General features: G+C 40.1%; 1 protein-coding gene across 2 annotated transcripts in view; it reads left to right on the top strand.

Annotated features, from left to right (window-relative positions):
• The first annotated feature begins 438 nt into the window (after positions 1-438).
• plcb1 (phospholipase C beta 1) overlaps positions 439-20,263 on the top strand; it is a 37,582-nt gene continuing 17,757 nt past the window's right edge. For both annotated transcript variants that reach the window (XM_085799367.1, XM_085799365.1), the window contains exons 1-14: positions 439-999; positions 4,399-4,476; positions 5,741-5,809; positions 7,142-7,282; positions 7,409-7,488; positions 8,659-8,712; positions 9,792-9,867; positions 10,987-11,087; positions 12,340-12,503; positions 13,408-13,554; positions 17,178-17,335; positions 18,552-18,634; positions 18,739-18,823; positions 18,994-19,159. In XM_085799367.1, the coding sequence (XP_085655493.1) occupies positions 901-999; positions 4,399-4,476; positions 5,741-5,809; positions 7,142-7,282; positions 7,409-7,488; positions 8,659-8,712; positions 9,792-9,867; positions 10,987-11,087; positions 12,340-12,503; positions 13,408-13,554; positions 17,178-17,335; positions 18,552-18,634; positions 18,739-18,823; positions 18,994-19,159 (1,501 nt within the window). In that variant the 5' untranslated portion in view covers positions 439-900. The remainder of the gene's footprint in view (positions 1,000-4,398; positions 4,477-5,740; positions 5,810-7,141; positions 7,283-7,408; positions 7,489-8,658; positions 8,713-9,791; positions 9,868-10,986; positions 11,088-12,339; positions 12,504-13,407; positions 13,555-17,177; positions 17,336-18,551; positions 18,635-18,738; positions 18,824-18,993; positions 19,160-20,263) is intronic.

A 20,263-nucleotide genomic window follows, 5' to 3' on the forward strand; every position in this document is an offset into this window, starting at 1 on the left:
GTGTCCACATACTTTTGTCAACATAGTGTAAATTCATAAAGTGGCCTTATTTGACCGGTTTGATTCACTCTTCACCAACTCGCCCACTCCCTTCCTTTTTCTCTCCCACTTGCTCTTTATTCTCTCTCTCCATCCCTCTCCTCCCTCCCTCCCTCTCTCTCCGCTTTACTCTCCTTCCTCTTCTTCACTTCTCATTTCTCTCCATCTCTCCCACTCTCTTTCTTTCTCTCTACCTCTGCCCGTCGCTCCCGCTCTCTCCCTCTCCCTCTCTTATCCCTCCCCCATCTGTGGGAAGCTGCCATTGTGCGCATGTCGCCGATGAGTCAATTTGTGGAGGCAGTGCACGCACACACACACACACACATACACTTAACGCACACACACACACACACACACACACACACACACACACGTATCCTGTCTCCCACGAAGGCATCTGTTTTAGTCTGTCTCTCTGTGAGATGCAGCACCAACAGAGAAGAGAGGGGGAGATGAGCAGAGGGAGGAGGGAGGAGGAAGAGGAGAAGAAGAAGAGGGAGGGTTAAGAAGAGAAAGAGGAGAGAGGAAGGAGACGTAGCAGAGTGAGAGAGAAGAGGAGAGGAGAGAGTGGAAGAAGGACTGATATCAGAAAGAGTGAAACAGACAGAGAGAGGGAGAGAAGACAAGACAGAAGACAGGAGGAGGAAGAAGAGGAGGAGGAGGAGAAGGATGTTGCTGCTGCAGCCGAGCATCTCCGCCTCACTTCTGTGGAGTTTGGGACTCGGACATGACAGAGATGCAGCATCCAAGTGCAGTGTGTGAAGCCTGAGCGTCTGAGCGAGTGTGTGTGTGTGTGTGAGTGTGTGTGTGTGAGTGTGTGTGTGTGTGTGTGTGTGTGTGTGTGTTAATGTGTGTGAAGCCATGGCGAGCGCTCAGCCTGGCGTCCATGCTCTGAAACTCCAGACTCCCTCCGTCTCTCACACGCTGAGGAAAGGAAGCAACTTCATGAAATGGGACGAGGTAAGAAACACAAGCACCAAAACCAAAACACCTGTTTGTTTCACATGTCATCTGTCATCTTATATATTTTGTCTTTCTCCTTGTTTCCATATAAATATAATATTAAATATATAGATAGATACATAAATATCATCTAGCAACGTAAAGGAAACGATGATCATCATGTTGCATTGAATCCGATCCAGTTGAATTGAAATGGAGTGAGATAAAGAAGAGGAGGATGAAGAGGAGGAGGAGGAGATGTGCCATGTTGTCAGATGTGTTTACTATTCATTTGTTGATTGAGCTTTGGCAGCGAGAACCTGTGGATGAGACGCCAGCAACACACACACACGCACACACACACACACACACACACACACACACACAGGAGAGTGACAGCGTGTGTGTTTATGTGTGTGTGTGTGTGAATGTGAAATCCCATTGTGGTCAGTTCCTCTGTTGCCACCTGTTGGTATGTAACCACATTAGTATGCAGCATTTACTGTGGTGGTGTGTGTGTGTGTGTGTGTGTGTGTGTTTATATGTGTGTGTGTGCTTTAATAACGTGTTGCTATAAAAGACGCACACATGCACACAACTCCTCCAGTGTGTCACCGTCAAACACATAATTGTAGGTATTTGCGGAGCTCAGTATGTGTGTGTGTGTGTGTGTGTTGGTATGCTGAAGTACAGAGCTCTGACAATGAGAAACGTGCTGTCCGGTTGCCATGGTAACTGGCATGGTTACCACCACCTAAACAGATCTGATGTGTGTGTGTATATGTGTGTGTATGTGTGGAAAAATGGATGTTTGGCTATGTGTGTGTGTGTGTGTGTGTGTGTGTGTGAATCAATGTATTGAGATATATAATATAATGAATCATACTTAATTAATCCGATATACAGTTGAATCCATTCAGTGTGTGTGTGTGTGTGTGTGTGTGACGATATTTGAATAACACGTAGAGCTGAGCTTTATGAAAAATAGAATCGGTTGCCATGCCAACGAGTGACAACCAGGGATCTGGTTAACCATCTTCTGAGCTTTTCTGAATTTTTTCTTTTTTTTTTTTTATTCCTCTGAACATCAGCGTCACCGTGACGACATCAGCAGCAGCTCCAACGTAACGAATCCATGACCTTTAACAAACAAAGGAATGTATAAAGAACTTTGTAAAACACAGATATAGGTATGAATATTATGGGATGGTGGACAGACGGAAGAGATGCTGCCAGTGTTAAAAAAAAGCAGGTCACCAAATGTGTTGCTTCCAGACTCTGACCTTTCTGTGTCTAATTTCTAAATGACCCTAAACTTAATTGGAAAAACTCAAGGCTGCAACACAACGGCCCTCGGCCCCCAGACCCCCAAGGGCCCCCCCAAAAATGACTTGGGTCCACATGTTCTGAGGTGTTGTAGGTTTCACAGTTGCAGCACTGAAGTAACGGATGTGGTCTGGTCTGATCTCAGCTGTGTGTCAATATCTAATCTCAGGACAATAACTCTTTTAATTTATCTTCAGCTAATTAGTCTCAGAGACGTGTTTTATGAGATTCCCCCACTGTGTCAAATTAACATTTACTACATCACAGCAGGACTGTGAGGCTTCGACTACCAATTCTTTTCTTTTTTTTTCTTTTTTAATTGTTATGACAATCTTCTCTTTATTGTTCACAATCAGGAAGTGACTAATGAATCAATTATCATAATCTTTCACTGATTATTGTCACTTGACTTAATGTGTCATTCACAGTTTTATTACTACTTTATGTATGAGTGTGTATGTATGATCTGTATTGGTTAATATATTTATTATTAGCTACTCTATTATCACGGTTTCATTATCAGTGCTAATAGAGAGAAAAGAAACAGAAATGCATAAATGGTCAAATGATACAGCGTTTGTAACTTCCTCAGATGGAAATACTTGTGCTGATCAAATTTCATGTGTAAGATCTTTACCTTACCTAGTTCAAAAACGATCTTTTCACTGCATGTATAAATTGAGGTGAAACAACTTGACATTTCAACTTCTTTGTTGTAGTTTTCTCATGTTGACATTCATAGATTCATCAGCTGTGGTGTTCCTCAGGGCTCCATCCTGGGTCCCGCTTTATTCTCTATCTGCACTTTCTCTGACTCTACACTGTTTAAGATGCTGAATATGATGTTTTTCTATCACATAAAACAACTTTAACTTTAGATATGTAACATTTTACAGTTGAACAAAGCTTTTGAAGCGTTGAACTTTTTGCTTTTGTCTTTAGTTTTGGGAAACATCACTCTGCAACTCAAGATGCAAAAGATTCAAGATTTTATAATTTCATTTGAAGAATCAAATGTTTCAATTAGAGTTTATTTAATGTTTTATAATGTAATATAACTGCTGTGTGCACCTCATAGCCAGTTGGATTACACATGTCAACAAAGAGCACACATGACATACATATCTAGTACATTGGTTTTTATGTTTTGTTTTTAAAGCAGCAGTCTTCAGCTGCTCGTCAGTCACATGAACTCGTCTTCTGAATCACACATCACATTTCATACGGAGAGCAGAGACTTTGCAAACAGCTGCACTGTTCGGTTCCACCTGGAGCCAATTAGAAACTGTCGTGGTGGGTTGCTACGGCAACAGGGACAATAGTTGGATGTTGTGACAACTTCACAGAACATTAATCTGAAGCGTGGAGGAGTTATACTGCGTCCATTGTGTTTCCCTGTTTTAATGAGCCCATACAGAGGCGTTTACTGATTCTGGACACTGACAACAACTGAAATATATAATAAAAGTGTGTTTTTTTAATATAAATATATATATATATATATATATATATACACACACACACAGCTACTTAAAGCAAATTTAATCATGAGAAAGTATCAAAACTGTGTCACTCGTAGTGATGATGAACCTACAGAGAGTTATTACCTGAATCGGCAGCTCCCATCGGCTTAACACAGCTTTACAGTTTCAGCTCATTATTTAGTCGTCTGTCCTCCGACGTTACTGCTCTGGTTCACTCTCATGCTTTATTTTCTAGAAACAGCTCAAAAAAACCAACCATCCACCATCAAGCACAGCAGCAAACAAACAGCATTCAGAGAGCAGCTGGTGAACACTGAGCAGGATTTAGACAGATTTCCCTCAGGAGATCAAAACCAGAGCTAAAACAGCTGAAGCTTTGACGTGTGCTGCTGATGGTTGTCATATCAAGTTAAACCAATTATGATATAACTAGTGTCTTTACTATTTATACCTGCTGCCTCACAATGGAAAAAGCCTCAGTTATGCCATTGGTTAGCAGTGACCTGTTGCATTGTGGGAGGAGAATTTTCTTTTTTATGGAGGAAATTGTTTTCTAATTATGTAGGTTTTCTGACTAGTCACCGTTTTTTCTTCTGTTTCTCTTCAGGATCTTTCCACCGTTACTCCGGTGACTCTCTACGTGGATCCGCATGGATTTTACCTCTACTGGAACGAACAAAACAAGGTTGACTACACCGCCATACACATACATGTGCATGTGCTGCATACTGATACATCCACAATCTTGAATCTCACATTTACAAAATAGGTTTTATTAATCTATAAAGTCCTCTTTACTTAATGCACCAATTTTAGCTACAAGAGCCATAGTCAGTACAGTCCATTGCAACAGTTTGACAACTGATTTTCAGGTGCTAGCTGCAGGGTCGTTGCTTATTTTTTGTGTGTTTGTTTGTTTTTGTTGGCAACATAGTTATAGTGCTACCTGTCAGTAGTAAAACAGAACTCAGTACGTTTACATGACTCCGATTAAAGTTGAGCAGATTTCAGTAGTGACAGTAGTGTGAATGTCAAAAATACATTTAATCTTGATGCAAAAAAAACAACTAACCAAGTCAGTATCTTACATATGTTATTATATAGTTAGCCAAATGTGTGGTGTTTTTCATGCTAACCTGAAATTAGTGTTTTCATGCAATTTACTTATTTTATTCTCTTTTAAACTGACGTACACTTGAGAAATTTAAAACTACAAGAAATTCATAGTGTCCTTATATTGACAAAGTTAATAAAAGTTATTCTGTGATCCCAGAAAGAAAAAAACTTAAAACTGCAACAACTCTCCATGTTGTTTCTTTGATCATTTCAAAACATAAAACACACCATCAGAAAGATGATATCCTGTGGAAAGAGGCTGCTCCAATGTTGGAACAAAGAAATTATATCAAGTTTGTGTATTACAGGTAATCAAATATGATTTAATTGGATGAACTGTGAAGAGTTACAGTACCATATTTCCCACATCAGAGCTGATGCTTCTTTTCAATGTGTGCACCATGTAAATTTCTTTTTCACAAATAACACTATGAGTAGTATGCTGTAGTGTACATAGTAGCTATATGCAGTACTCTTCCTCACCTTGAACATGACATATGCATTTAAATGCTGTCAAACAAAAGGAGCAGCATATGCATTACATATGTGCTGGATGATGTGAGCACTGTAACTGCTTGTGCAATATGATGAGAGGCTACAGGAACAACTTTGAATAGGAGCGGCACACAGAGGCTTATAGACAGCATGTAATCATTGATTGTCACAAACCCACACGCTCACTTTCTCCGTCTCTCTGGGGTGGCCTTAAATCCTTAGCAGGAAACAGGATGAAGCACTTACCTGCCAGATGACAGCTGACTCTGTGTGTGTGTGTGTGTGTGTGTGTGTGTGTGTGTGTGTGTGTGTGTGTGTTGATTGTATGTTTCCATTAGGACACAGAGCTGTTGGATCTGACCCTGGTGAAAGATGTCAGAACGGGGAGAAGCACCAAGACACCGAAGGTATCGTCACCTCAGCTTCACCTTTGTGTTGTTAGGTGTGATATGTTGTGTGATCTCCTTCCTACATCACCTTCGTCCTCCTCCTCCTCTTCCTCCTCCTCCTCCTCCTCCTCCTCCTCCTCCTCCTCCTCCTCCTCATCCCCTCACCCACTGCATCACACTGACCTTTCACTGACCTATTGTTTACTCTGTGCTTGAACCATCCCTGCCAGCCTCTGTGTTTTTATTCTTCCACTATGAGTTTTTACGCCCTGTCTTTCCACCACTTTGTGTACGCTGTTTAAAAACCACTATAAAAACAAAAAGATTTGACTTGCATTTTAAATCTTATCCTTATTATTAACACCACTCTGCTACCTGATGAGTTTAAATCAGCATCACCAGAGCTGCTGCTTCACAGCTCTCCAATAATCTCCTTGTTTACCTGTGCATCTGTTTCGTCAGGCAGAAAGTGAAGTTTATACTATTATGTGAGGAGGGAATTAAACTTATAAAATAAAATAAAAAAAGATGATCAGACTGTATGAATATTATTGGAGGGATCAGTTTTAATTCCAGTAACTGAAAGAATCACATTTGTTGGAATTAGGTCGACTAATAAAAGTGATGCAGACTCACATTTATATTAACGTGATGATGTCAAATTGGAGCATTTACAATGTGAGAGGCAGTGTGAGTTTAGATAATAATCATGATCATTTTATTTATAAAGTACTTATCAAAACAATGTTACAAAGTGCTTTACATGACAATAAAATAAATAACAAGGTACGATAAAAAGATTGTAGCAACCAAATAAAACAGAACAAAGCAAAAACAATGGCAAAACGATGAAAATGATGCCACAATGCAGCAGATACATAAAGTCACATGAGCTTTGGATTTTTTTTTTTCTTGCACATTGATGCCTAAATGTATATTTTGCCATGAGAAAGATCAGCAGCTTCCATCCTGCAACTTGTTACCAGTTTAAAATGATGGTTTCAGTAGGAAGGACAGGAAAATGCAACATGAATCTGGTGAAAATGTGAACAAAACAATTGAACTGTCTTTGCAAAAACTACCAGTCTCTTACAGTAGCTCAGCCTGGATGAAAGTTTATAGTTTTTATAAATGTGGAAAAAACAGATTCTGTCTCATTTGAATCATCAGCAGTTTCTCTTTTAAACAGGTTTTTATCTTCCTCTAATGTAACATCAGACGATAGATAAACAGTATCATGAGACACATCGTCCTCCATCTCTCTCCTCCACTCACCTCACCTCACCTCACCTGTGAGCCTGCAGCAGCATCCACAGCTCTCACTCGCTCTCTCTCTGTGTCGTCCAATAGGAGGCCAAGCTGCGGGAGCTGCTGGACGTGGGGAACCTGGTCGGTCGTCTGGAGAACCGCATGGTTACCGTGGTTACGGCCTCAGACCTCGCCAACGTCAACCTGCTCATCTTCATCGCCACGCAGGAGGACGAGGCCAAGGTGAGTGAGGCCAGAGTCAGAGACTGACGATGATGAGGATGATGAGGATGAGGATGATGATGATGATGATGATGATGATGATGATGATGATGATGATGATGATGATGATGATGATGATGTCACCAGGTGTGGTGTGAGGAGCTGTTTTCTCTGTCTTCCAACCTGCTGAGCCACAATCTGAACAGAGACAGCACTCTGCTCAAAGCGTGAGTACACACACACACACACACACAGTTTCACGACAGTTTAAAGGGATAGTTCAACATTTTGGCAAATTAGCCCATTGCCATAATCCCTATAGTCATAGGAGTAGGTTTGTTACCTTTAATTGTCGGTGCAAGCGTTGTTTTAGAGGTAAATGCAGAGACTGCTTGCTGAAAAACTGTCCCTGAAGGCAACGTGCATCAGCGGTTTTGCATGAATTTCCCTCTAAAACAACTCTGTCTGGTAACGTTGTGTTATTATCTCATAGCGTGGTGAATGTGCAGGTCACAACTTGTCCACCAGAGCGTTTTGGAGTTGTTGGATTGTGTATTTGATGAGTTTGATGAGGGAAACCAAGAAATCCCATGAGCCTCTGTAGCATAGCTCTGAGCAGCTCACGGCTCTGCTCCGCCGTTCTAAAAATAGCTTGCACCGACAATTAAAGGTAACAAACCTACTGCTATGACTATAGGGATTATGGCAATGGGCCAATTTGCCAAAATGTTGAACTATCCCTTTAAATGAGGTGAAATGAAGACAAATCTACAACTCTAGATTATTAGAGATTTAGAGAGTCAGAAGAAGTGGACACCTGTGTGAATGTGCGAATATATGTCAAAAATAATTATTTAATTGTCATTAAAACACAAAATTTAGCACGTTCATGTTCTTTATCTTTCTACCAAATCAAAATGAGCATCATGGTTTAGGATTAAGAGACGATATTCAGACAGATTATATCCACTATATCCGGATGTGAGTTTGTCTCAGATTGCAGGTTACAAAGTTGTTTGCAGCTCTTCAGTGATGATGTTTTCAAGGTTGGAAATTAACTCAAAAAGCAGAAAACCATAGAAAACTTTGGCTGCTCTGTTTGGATTGAACATCTGAGGCTTTGATGATTTTGTTTCCTTTTGTTTTGAGGCTCTGTGACCAGATGATGCAGATGTTTGTGACACAATAACAATGACAGAATCGTTTCCGACTAAATCTTTTTTTTTGATTTTTTATATTACCTCACAGCAGGTCAGAAATTGTTTTTGCAGACGAGGATTCCTCAGACCTTCATCAAATTTTCTTGTAGTTTGTTCAGTAGATTTTTAAGGGAAAATCAATGAAGGCTCTGATCGTTGATTGATAATTTCTTAAATTCTTGTCTCTCTGTGTTTCAGGTACGTGAAGCTGACCCTGCAGCCCAACGCAGAGGGGAGAATCCCCGTCAAGAAGTGAGTCACCGATCATCGTCATCATTTACTGTCCCTTTAGTGTTTAATCAATGAATCTGTCTGAAAGTTAACTTTGAGGCACGTGTCTGAGTCGACGGCTGAGGATGTGATGTGTCAAAAAATAGCCTGACGAAATCTGCAGAGACTCGCACAAACTTAAACTTTGCTCTTTCCTGTCCCTCGCTTCCAAAAATAAACTTAATTCCATGTGCACTTGGGAAAGCAAAAACAGGGACAGGATTCATGGAGGTGCTTAATTCAGCTCTGACCTGGTAATCAACCGCTGCCGGAGCATGAGACGGAGAATACAGTTAAGATGGAGAGATGTGTTTTACAGGCAAACCAGGAGCAGAATTAAGGTCACTGCATTTATCTTGGAAGGCAAAGGAAAGGAGAGGGTTTGAAGAAACACACTCGTATTATTTAAAGGTCTCATTTCTGATAAACATGTCTTGTTTGATTATTGATCAAGTCTGGATTCTTTATTAATACTGTGAAAGTATCAAGGCCACAGAGAGATGCACACAGCCTGTGTTCAGAAAATGAATTAAAAAAGCAGCTGTCAGGACTTCCTGTAACTTTGTGATGTCACAACAAAGCAGTCACCAAGCCCCGCCCACCTGGACTTGCAGGAAATCTGCTTTATTATTTCATTTAGAGGTGAAAGAATGAGATGCAGCCTTTAAATAAGTTTAAAAAACACACAATTATTAGATCACTCAGAAAACAGTCAGCCAATCAGAAGGGAGGCCTCACATCCTCCTCTCTTCTGATTGGCTGACACCGGCCTGAAGCTGAGGGAGGAGATGGGAAAACTACTCTGAGATGGCTTTTGGTTCTTTAAACTAGAAATATATTTTCTTCTTCAAAGTAGAAGAGTCAAATCTTTTAGATCTGGTTTCGCATTTGGGTTGAGTCACGGAAGAAGTTAAATCTGTGGTGTTTAATTAAAAGCGGGGGAGGGAGGTATTGTATTTTAAGAAGTTAAAGTGTACTGTAGGCTCGGTGTCAGTGACATGTTGTGGTTAAGGATGAGCTGATAATGGTGTGATGTCGTCGTCATTGTCTGTCCGTTGCAGCATCGTCCGACTCTTTTCATCCGACCGAAAGAAAGTGGAGAACGCCCTGGAGAGCTGCCGGCTGCCCTACGGACGGGTAAACACAGTCTCAATGCTCTTTATCATTAGTAGCTCTAAAGTCAACAGCACATGTAAGACACACACAGTCTTTTTCAATTTGATCCCTCCTTTTTTCTTCCTCCTCTTCTTCTTTTGACCTCTTTTGCCTTTTTGTCCAGATTGATTCACGAGTCTTTAAATCTTTATTTATTCTTGAAAGGACATTGAGGTTTTACCCTCATTTGCAATGTTGTCGAGATCACAGCAATATTCAATGCTAAACACAATGCACAGCATAGGATAAAACACAGTTACAAAAGTTAAATACATCTGATTCATTTCAAAATTTAAAAACAGTTACAGAATGTGGTAAAGAGGTTTGAGATGATATTTTTTATAATGTTGATAGGATGGAGGAGCATTAATTTTAAGTGTGAGTTGAAGATCGTTCCAGGAGGCAGGGGCATCATAGCAAAATGCAGATTTACCAAGTTCAGTTTGTACCCGGGGGACTTTAAAAGTAAGCCAGTCATTGGAGCGAGTTGAGTATGAACCTTGATTTAAATCTAACAGTGTTGTAATGGTGGGAGTTTTTCAGTAATGGCTTTAAAGATGAAGAGATGCCAGTGATTGTTGCGTCTTTCTGACAGGGAAGACCAACCTACTTTTGTGTACAGATTACAATGATGAGTGCTATAACTATCGCCGGTAATGAATCTAAGAGCAGAGTGATAGACCACATCTAGAGGTGAAAGAGTTGAAGGGGCAGCATTTCTATAAATAATATCACCATAGTCCAACACAAAGACAGCTTCAACAATCCTCTTTCTGCAGATTATAGGGAAAATAGATTTATTTCTGAAAAAGAAGCCAATTTTTGGTCTAAGTTTGCTAGTGAGATTGTCTATGTGAAATTTAAAAGTGAATTTTTCATCAAGCCAGATACCTAGATATTTAGTAAAACCAGCTCAGATGTGGTTCATCAGTTGTTTTGAGTCTGGGATGCAAAGAGTCGGATTCATGTTGAATTGAATTTTTTTCTGCAACCTCAGAAAGATTTTGAAACTTCTAGGAGGAGGAGGAGGAAGGTGCTGCAGGGGAGTAGGATGCTGTTGTCTTTAAGTTAATATCCATGTCTTTTATGTATGTTCAACAGGGCGATGGCATCAAACTGGAGGACTTCACGCCGGAGGTTTACCGGAGCTTTCTGGACAGTCTGTGTCCTCGTCCTGAGCTGCCCAACATCTTCAAACTGCAGTGAGTGGAAAAACCTGAACCGGATACGAGCTGCGATAAGCTCAGAGACTGTTTATTATATACTATTATTATTATTAATGCTGAAGAAGCTGCTGTTGCTCCACAAAATGAGATTTATTTTTTAGAAGTGTGTTGTTACAGTATTTGCTCGGGGCCAATTTCTTTGATATGTGAAGAATGATGAATAACGATTCATCTCGTGTCCCACTTGTGCACAGAAGAGGATTAGAGAGAGGATGTTAGTGTGTTAAGACAAGTCTTCAATCTATTATGTTCAGCAAATTCAAAGCCAGGCTGGAGGTGATGATTATAGTTGTTATTACTCATTAATCAGTGGGTGAGTTTGTAAAATCGGACAATAAGGACAAATATGTACCACAAAAGAGAGAGCTCCTGTTTTCATATTCTTATGCTTAATATATATTATATTTAACAGCAGGTTTATGCTTCTTAACTTGACAGGACTGGTCAATATTTTTATTTTATTTAAGAGAACTCAATATAAAACTGTCAGAAGTTGAAATGATTCTCATATTATGTAAGTGCTAAATATGTTGATACTTTAAAGTTCAACATTTTGGCAAATTGGCCCATTGCCATAATCCCTATAGTCGTAGCAGTGGCTTTGTTACCTTTAATTGTCGGTTCAAGCTATTTTTAGAACGGCGGAGCAGAGCCGCAAGCTGCTCAGAGCTATGCTACGGAGGCTAATGGGATTTCTTGGTTTCCCTCATCAAACTCATCAAATACACAATCCAACAACTCCACAACGCTCTGGTGGACAAGTTGTGACCTGCACATTCACCACGCTATGAGATAATAACACAACGTTACCAGACAGAGTTGTTTTAGAGGTAAATACAGAGACTGCTTGATGAAAAACTGTCCCTGAAGGCAACGTGCATCAGCGGTTTTGCATGAATTTCCCTCTAAAACAACTCTGTCTGGTAACGTTGTGTTATTATCTCATAGCGTGGTGAATGTGCAGGTCACAACTTGTCCACCAGAGCGTTGTGGAGTTGTTGGATTGTGTATTTGATGAGTTTGATGAGGGAAACCAAGAAATCCCATTAGCCTCCGTAGCGTAGCTCTGAGCAGCTCACGTCTCTGCTCCGCCGTTCTAAAAATAGCTTACACCGACAATTAAAGGTAACGAACCTACTGCTATGACTACAGGGATTATGGCAATGGCCTTTAACGCTCAAAAAACGAGGATGTGACCCATGTGACCTCTGACCTCTCTGCTCTGTAGAGGAGGGAAGGACGGCGCCATGAGCGTCGACCAGATGACGGAGTTCATCAACAACAAGCAGAGAGACCCGCGGCTCAACGAGATCCTCTACCCGCCTCTCCGTCCTGCACAGACACACACCGCGATGGAGAGGTACCAGCACGACCAGGCGCTGCTCAAACAAGGTGCACACACACACACACATTCATGTACGTGCACATGTCGGTACTCAAATCCTCCTGTAACCCTCCCACACACCCACAGAGAGTAAACTGCTAAAATAAGAAGCTCGGCTCTTCACATTTGCGTCGGATCCTGCAGGAAGAAAACTTGGCAGCGGCTTCAAATCCTCCACCAACAACAACTTTTGTAGGAATCTTTATTTTTTCCATCTGTGATAACAAAAAAAAACAAGCAAACCACTGACCTACATAAAAAAGACTTGCTTCTGTTTCTTCTTGATTCTGAAAATGTCTTACCTGACTTGTATTTGCATCAAATCGGATTTAGGAACAGTTTTATAGTGTTAATTCAGATATTATATTATAGAAAATAATCCACAATATCTTATAAGAGTTTGAAATGAACTTTCACCTCATTGTAAACAAGTGATAAGAGGATTATCCTCCTCAGTTTTATTCAGTTGTTTTAAAATGATCTATATTTATATTTAGGGGCAAAAACAGGAAGTTATAGCTGCACGTCTAAGAGCTCGTGTTAAGAAGACAAAATGTAATAATCTCCACATGTTGTTTAAAGGCTGAAAGGATATTTGTGTTTTGTTTTTGTTTTTTTAATAGTTTAAAAAACCATCCAGACGATTTAAAGCTTCATAAAATATTAAAACAAAGAAAACACATTATATTAAGTAGATAGACTTTATGACAAACTCAGAGTGTTTTTGTTCCTTTAACCTGTTTTTATGGGGAGTCTTTCTTACTTTAATAATGTTTTGTTGTGTTTAATTTGATTTCATTCCGTATTTTGCTGTTTTCTTCTATTGTTCTATATTGAATTTTGAGCTTGTGCAGCATCACCGTGGGCGACGGACTGAGTTTGAAATGATGACGGACACTTTGACCTCTGCAGGTCAGATCTCGGTGCAGGCGTTCTCCAGCTACCTGTCCAGCGACGAGAACGGAGTCATTCCTCCGGAGAAACTGGACCAGTCTGAAGACATGAGCTTCCCGCTGTCGCACTACTTCATCAAGTCATCGCACAACACCTACCTGACAGGTACACACACACACACACACACATATATATACTGTGCATTAACAGATTAATGCCTGCTGAGCTATAGGCTGAGGCACTTTGTGTGGAAACAGGAAGCTGATCAACAACATCAGCCTGGAGGAGTTTCCAGCTGTGAGGGGGCGGCGGCTGAATTAGCTCCGTCTGGATTTCACTGCTCCGCTGTTTATTCATTCACTTCACAGCTGAAAACCAGCAGCAGAGAAATCACAACATGACAGTTTAATGCTGTGAACAAAAAGCTGCACACACTTAACACAGAGCCGGGCCAACGCCGCAACCTCACATACAGCGAGCAAGCGAAACGAAAGTCTTGTGCGAAGGTGTCCTGATATGCATTGTGCGGTTTTGTCGCGAGTATATTCTATTGGTTCAGAATCCAAACCAATCAAATTATCGAGGGACGTACACAAACGTCTGGTGCTATTTTTAGATTCCTTACATTTCCTGGTTGCCGTTTTTCACATCTTGCAGTATTTATTTATTTTTTCTCATATTCTCCTCTCTCTGCTAACTAGCTTGTCAACAGAAAGCAGCGTGTACTTTTCAACCAATAAGAAGTGTTTAGGGGCGGGACACGGCCGCGAAATGTCGTCCAGATAGAGACAGAGTGAGCGATTTTTTCAGGGTTGAGCGACATCGCTGGGCCGAGCGATATCACTCGCGGCACGTCAGGACGGGCTGATTGGAAAGTAACGCGTTCTAATCACTTTTCCTCGCTCGTATCGCTGTAAGTCGCTGTATATCGCTGTATGTCAGGACGCGGTGCAAGACGTACAGTAAGTGAACTAAGCACCTGCTTAGCCGCCCGTGACCACTAGGGGGCCCAATGAGCAATTAACTTTTTAATGCGTAGCCTAACTTCTTGCAAAAATCTTTAATTGTTGTTGTTTGACTTCACATTGTTGTTGTTGTTACTTTTAGTTGGCCCGTATGATATTCAGTATCCCACTCAGTACTGTATCACTTTGAATATTAAGTCTAAATCAACCCCAGGCTGCACATTTAGCTGAATTTGCGACCATTTGAGATTAAAAACCATAGATGGGTAAAAACATGTCAGGCTAGGATGGTGATTGATAATGACAGATCAAGGCAAGGCAAGGCATCTTTATTCATATAGCGCATTTCATACCAAGGCAACTCAATGTGCTTTACATAAAGACAAAACATCTAAAAAGAACAGCATAAAACTGCATAAAAACAATTAAAAAAACAAAATGTAAACATTAAACAGAGTTAAAAGCAAGAGCAAAGAATAATTTAAAAAAATAGAAAAAAATAACTTAGAAAAATTTAATAAGTTCGTAGTAGGTGTGATGATGTGTAAATGATCAATAATCAGTATTATTGGCAGTAATAGGGGGGCCGCAATATGAAATTTTGCTTAGGGCCCCGTGGAGGCTTTGGCCGGCCCTGCACTTAACACACACTGAGAAATATTGTATTTTCCCCGAGTCTCCAGGATGTGTGTTGTGTGTTAACGGTGTTGTGTGTTGTGATGGTGGTGTGTTGTGTGTGCAGTGTTGGGAACGTTACTTTTAAAAAGTAATTAGTTATAGTTACTAATTACTTCTTCCAAAAAGTAACTGAGTTAGTAACTCCACTACTTCACTATAATAGTAACTAGTTACCAGGGAAAGTAACTATTGCGTTACTTTTTCTTTCCAAGGGCATTTTTAAATTGTATTTTATTGTTTTCATATATTTCACTGATCGCAATTATGGAATGCGAGTGTGTGTTTTATTGAAAGCGAGGCTGGTGTGCCTATGAAAATAGGTTACAGTGGGTTTTTTAAGTGCTGTGGCTGCCTACAAGCAAATCTCATATTGTCTCTGTACAAAGACAACAAAGACCTTTTTAAATGTGAAAACAGTGGAGACCTATTCAAGATTTGCGTTTGGGCAACAATAACAGGAAACATCGAAATTAATTTATTCATGGCCACATTAAGTGAAATTATTAACTTTACCGATTATCCATCTGATTATCTGTCCTGCTGCGAGCACACAACTTCTCAGGGTATCCGCGGATCCTTAAAAAGTCTTAAATTCATGTATCTACAATTAAGGCCTTAAAAAGTATTACATTTATTAGAAAATTCAAAGATGGTCTTAAATATATAATATATAATACACAGCATCATTAAATATGTATGCACTTAGGCTAATCTTTTATATGAAATAACAGGGTATCCGCGGGGTCTTAAAAAATCTAAAATTTGAAAATCTAAATTTTAGGTCTTAAAATGTCTTAAATTTGTTGAATTATTGTGTTCAAGTCTTAAATAATTTTAGTCTCGCATTTGCCCCTAAAAAAAAATACATGTGTGAACCGGGAAAATCACAAAAAAGAAAGAGCACAACCTGTGATTGGTCAAAAACTACAAATCCCACAATTCTCTGGCCTCAACAATAACAGTAGTTAGTCTAAGTAAGGGAGAGTGGAGCTGTCGGTGAAAAGAGGAAACAACGCCACGTCTGGTCCTGTTCTATGTTGTTCGTTCACACCGTAACCGTTTATTCGTTACGTCCGCGGTGTAAAAGGCCGTAACGCAAAGACGCGATTAGGCGGGCGACGCGATATACGCGACTTTTTTTTTTTGCGACGCAATACACGGGATTTTTTTGGGCGACGGGACCATCGCGTCTTCGTCTATTTCATCGTGTTTGGTGGGAAGACCCACAAGGGGCACGAGGAACGCTTTTTTTTCGCTCGAGTTGTGACGCGCGACCAAACGCGAGATACGCGATTTCTCGCTCGTTTTGACTTTGTGTAAATTCGCGTCTTCACGAGCTCGCCCATTTTCACTACAACAACAACATTTCTGCTCTCATCAACCATGGTTGAGGTCACAACGCTGCGCTGTAGCTGCTCTGGAAGAGTTCCGGGCTGATGAGCTACAGAGACTTTAGAGTCAAAGAGGAGCAGTGCGTCGCTGTGTCGGACTGTTTGGATTTAATGAGGAAGCTGCACAGAGTCAGGTGAGCAGAAGCTCAGGACAAACACTTCGCTCCAGGACATAATGTAGCTACACCTCACATGTTCTTGTCTTTTACCTCAAGGAGATTAAAGTAGTGTCTGTACTTTCCCTCCGATCTCTGCAGCTTCCCTCTGCTAGTCTGTGTGTGTGAGGCTAAACTGCGTGCGTGGTTTGTGTACAAACTGAACACTGCCTCTGATTGGCTTAGCATGAAACCTTACTCTGCCTCAACCAATCAGCATCACTTATGTGGTTGTCTCGTCCCTCCCTCCTCCCCCCTCCCCTCACCAAAGGAGAGAAGGAAAAAGAAAAACAGTTTAGCAGCTTCTGTGGCTGAGATGAGCCAAGTCGGAGGACAACAGCTTCACTGAGTAGTTTGTAACGCGCCTCATTTAATTGTCGGTAACGGTAACGGCGTTGTAACGGTGGAAATAGTAATTAGTTAGATTACTCGTTACTGAAAAAAATAACGCCGTTAGTAACGCCGTTTATTTTAACGCCGTTATTCCCATCACTGTGTGTGTGTGTGTGTGTGTGTGTGTGTGTGTGTGTGTGTGTGTGTGTGTGTGTGTGTGTGTGTGTGTGTGTGTGTGTGTGTGTGTGTGTGTGTGTGTGTGTCAGCCGGTCAGCTGGCAGGAAGCTCCTCGGTGGAGATGTACCGACAGGTTCTCCTGGCCGGGTGTCGCTGCGTGGAGCTGGACGTGTGGAAGGGAAGAACGGCCGAGGAGGAGCCGGTCATCACGCACGGCTTCACCATGACCTCAGAGATCCCCTTCAAGGTGAGTCATCATAACTGTGTCGTAAATCTGAACTTAGTCTCATTGTGTTTGACATTGTTTTAGATCAGATGTTGTTCTCTGATTTACAGATGTTTTTAAGTTGTTTATAAAATTCCACTTCCTGTTTATGAATCCTGACATGACATCACTCCTCTCTTCCTTCATGAAGCCACTGTCAAAGGTCTAGTGAGACAAATATGGTGAAATTTCAGTTTCAGTTTAGTTTATTTGAAAGGGACAATGCACATTAATAAACATTGTATAAAAAACACACATGTAAATTCACTCGAATTAGCTTAAAAAGTTAGTTTTCATCGATTATCCCTTTGCCAGTTTGTACAACAATACAACAATGGAATAAAATATTGTATTGTTTTTTATGATACCATCTGATGCTCTAGTGCTTGCATTAGAAACTTTCCTCATCTATTGCTGCTTCATTCAGGAAACGTTCGCCTTGAGACTGATTTGAAGAACGTGTAGAATAAAAAGCTTGTGGTGGAAAATGTTACAAAGCCTCTTTACCAACCACAGCAAAGAAACAGCAGCTGCTACAATCTAAGAATCACCTCGTCGATCTTCCTCAGGTTGGACAGTAGCAATAAAGTTTGGAAAAACATTTAAAACAAAAGGAATATTTCTTTATTTCTAAACCTTCAAACATAAACCTCAGATCAGACCGTGGTGTCTGGTGGAGAATCTTCTGCCTCATCTTTATTCAATTTAACTAAAAAAAAAGCAGGAATCACAACGTGAGGTAGAGAGGAAGAGTTGCGATTGGTTTTACCACTGTGACGAACACGATATATCTTCTATTGAATTTTTCAAAATAAAAGACAATTCATTCCTCTGACTCAGAGCTCTGTTTCACAGGAATGAGTCAGAAGTAGAATATTTGAGTTAAGTTGCGTAAATGTCTCAAAAAAACAGAACTTCTCAATATTAGTTATACTGTTTTGTTGTTTTATCTTTTTCTGGAGCACTTTGTTTTTCATTGAGAATAAATAGTGCTTTATAAATAAAGAATATTATTATAATTATGTATTTATGGGTATCTTGAAAGGCGCTACTGTATATAAATCAACGTTACAATGATTATAATTATTATTTACTCCAGTTAATGATCCTCAGTGTCTTCCCCACCTGTAAAACAGTGACAGGTTTGTTTCATTCTCCAGTTTTCAGGCTTGTCGTCGTTTCATCTCTTTTTTCACAGGAAGTGATCGAAGCCATCGCAGAGTGTGCGTTCAAGACGTCACCATTCCCCGTCATCCTGTCCTTCGAAAACCACGTGGACTCGTGAGTCAATGTTGACTGATGTTGACTAAGCTTCTTTTTATTATTATTTTAGTGTGAGATTATATTATTAAATCATAATAATCACATGTTCGTCTACCTGTCAGTTTGAAGCAGCAGGCAAAAATGGCCGAATACTGTCGATCCATTTTTGGAGATGCGTTGTTGATCGACCCTCTGGACAAATACCCTGTAAGATCACACACACACACACACACACACACACACACACACACACACACACACACACACACACACACACACACACACACACACACAAGACAATATACTGTATCTTATGTTACACACTATAGTTTAAATGTTAATGTATATTGTGTGTGTGTGTGTGTGTGTGTGTGTAGCTGGAGTCAGGCGTCCCTCTGCCCAGTCCTCAGGAGCTCATGGGTAAAATCCTCATCAAGAACAAGAAATCCCACAAACCCCCCAACAACACCGACACCAAGAGACTGACGGACCAACCTGCCAATCAGAGCAACGAGCCATTGTCTCCTAGCAACAACACAGGAGGTAAGACACAAAGACAAAAGCAGGTTTTTCGCTCTTCTTTTCTTTTTTTTTTCTTACCCAGAAATCCACATGAATCACGTTTCAGCTGTGACACAAAAAAACACAGGCGATAAACCAGGAGCTTCAGTGTTTTTGTTTTCTCATGCGTCGCCTGCAAATCAGCTCCATGTCGGACGGAGCCAAAACAGAACAGCTGGACCTGCGTTTGTATTTCACAGTTCACAATTTTTAAGATTTCATTACATGCAGCTCTAATTCAGAATCAGCACAACCTCGGCAAGCTCTTCATGTCCATCAATATAGACTTCTGCACAGAATAATGCAAGTTTATAATATAAATGCAAAAATGCAAAAAAAACAAAGAGAGCTGACCTTGATTTTGTTCCTTATTTTTATAGATACCAGTTCTAAACCATAATAATGAAGAATACATTTGTTTTAGCAGTGATTTTTTTTCTCCAAAAGCTCTGTTTTTAGAAAAACTCTCATAATATAGAAACATAATATGGTTTATTTCATTCAGAGTCAGAACAGTTGGACCTGCAAGATTCTGCATCATAGTAAAGAATCAATATTTGCCTCTGTTAGTAACAATAAGATAAGACTTTTTATTGATTATTGAAATCTACAGCAGGAGAAGTAGAAGTAGAAAAGCAAAGATAAAAAATAAAGAAATGTAAATGTAATATAAAGTGATTCTTGTACAAAGGATGAAAAATATTACACAGTGTGGAGCCACGTATGTAGGAATAAATGTACTGTACAGTAAAAAATAAAAGTTAAAAGTTGCTTCAGGAAGCATCAGATGAACACAGGAGTCACCGTCAGTCAGAGGCTCAGGTACAAAACGAAACAACTGTCACCTTCACCAGCTATTGATAAAATATCAATACAGCACTTATAAGGATCAATTCTACTGTGACTAATCCAAGTTTTTTAACAATCATTTATTTGATTTTGAAAATCAACTGTACATAGCACAATGTGAATGTGACATAACACAATTACATTGATAAAGAATACGATTTGTGTGACATACAACCCCTTAACCAAAAATAAATACATGGAAACAAACAAAAACAACCAAAGAAAAAAAAACTTTGC

Source organism: Trachurus japonicus, chromosome 15, assembly GCF_045865225.1.
Source record: "Trachurus japonicus isolate A0001 chromosome 15, Traja_1.0".
NCBI lineage: Eukaryota > Metazoa > Chordata > Actinopteri > Carangiformes > Carangidae > Trachurus > Trachurus japonicus.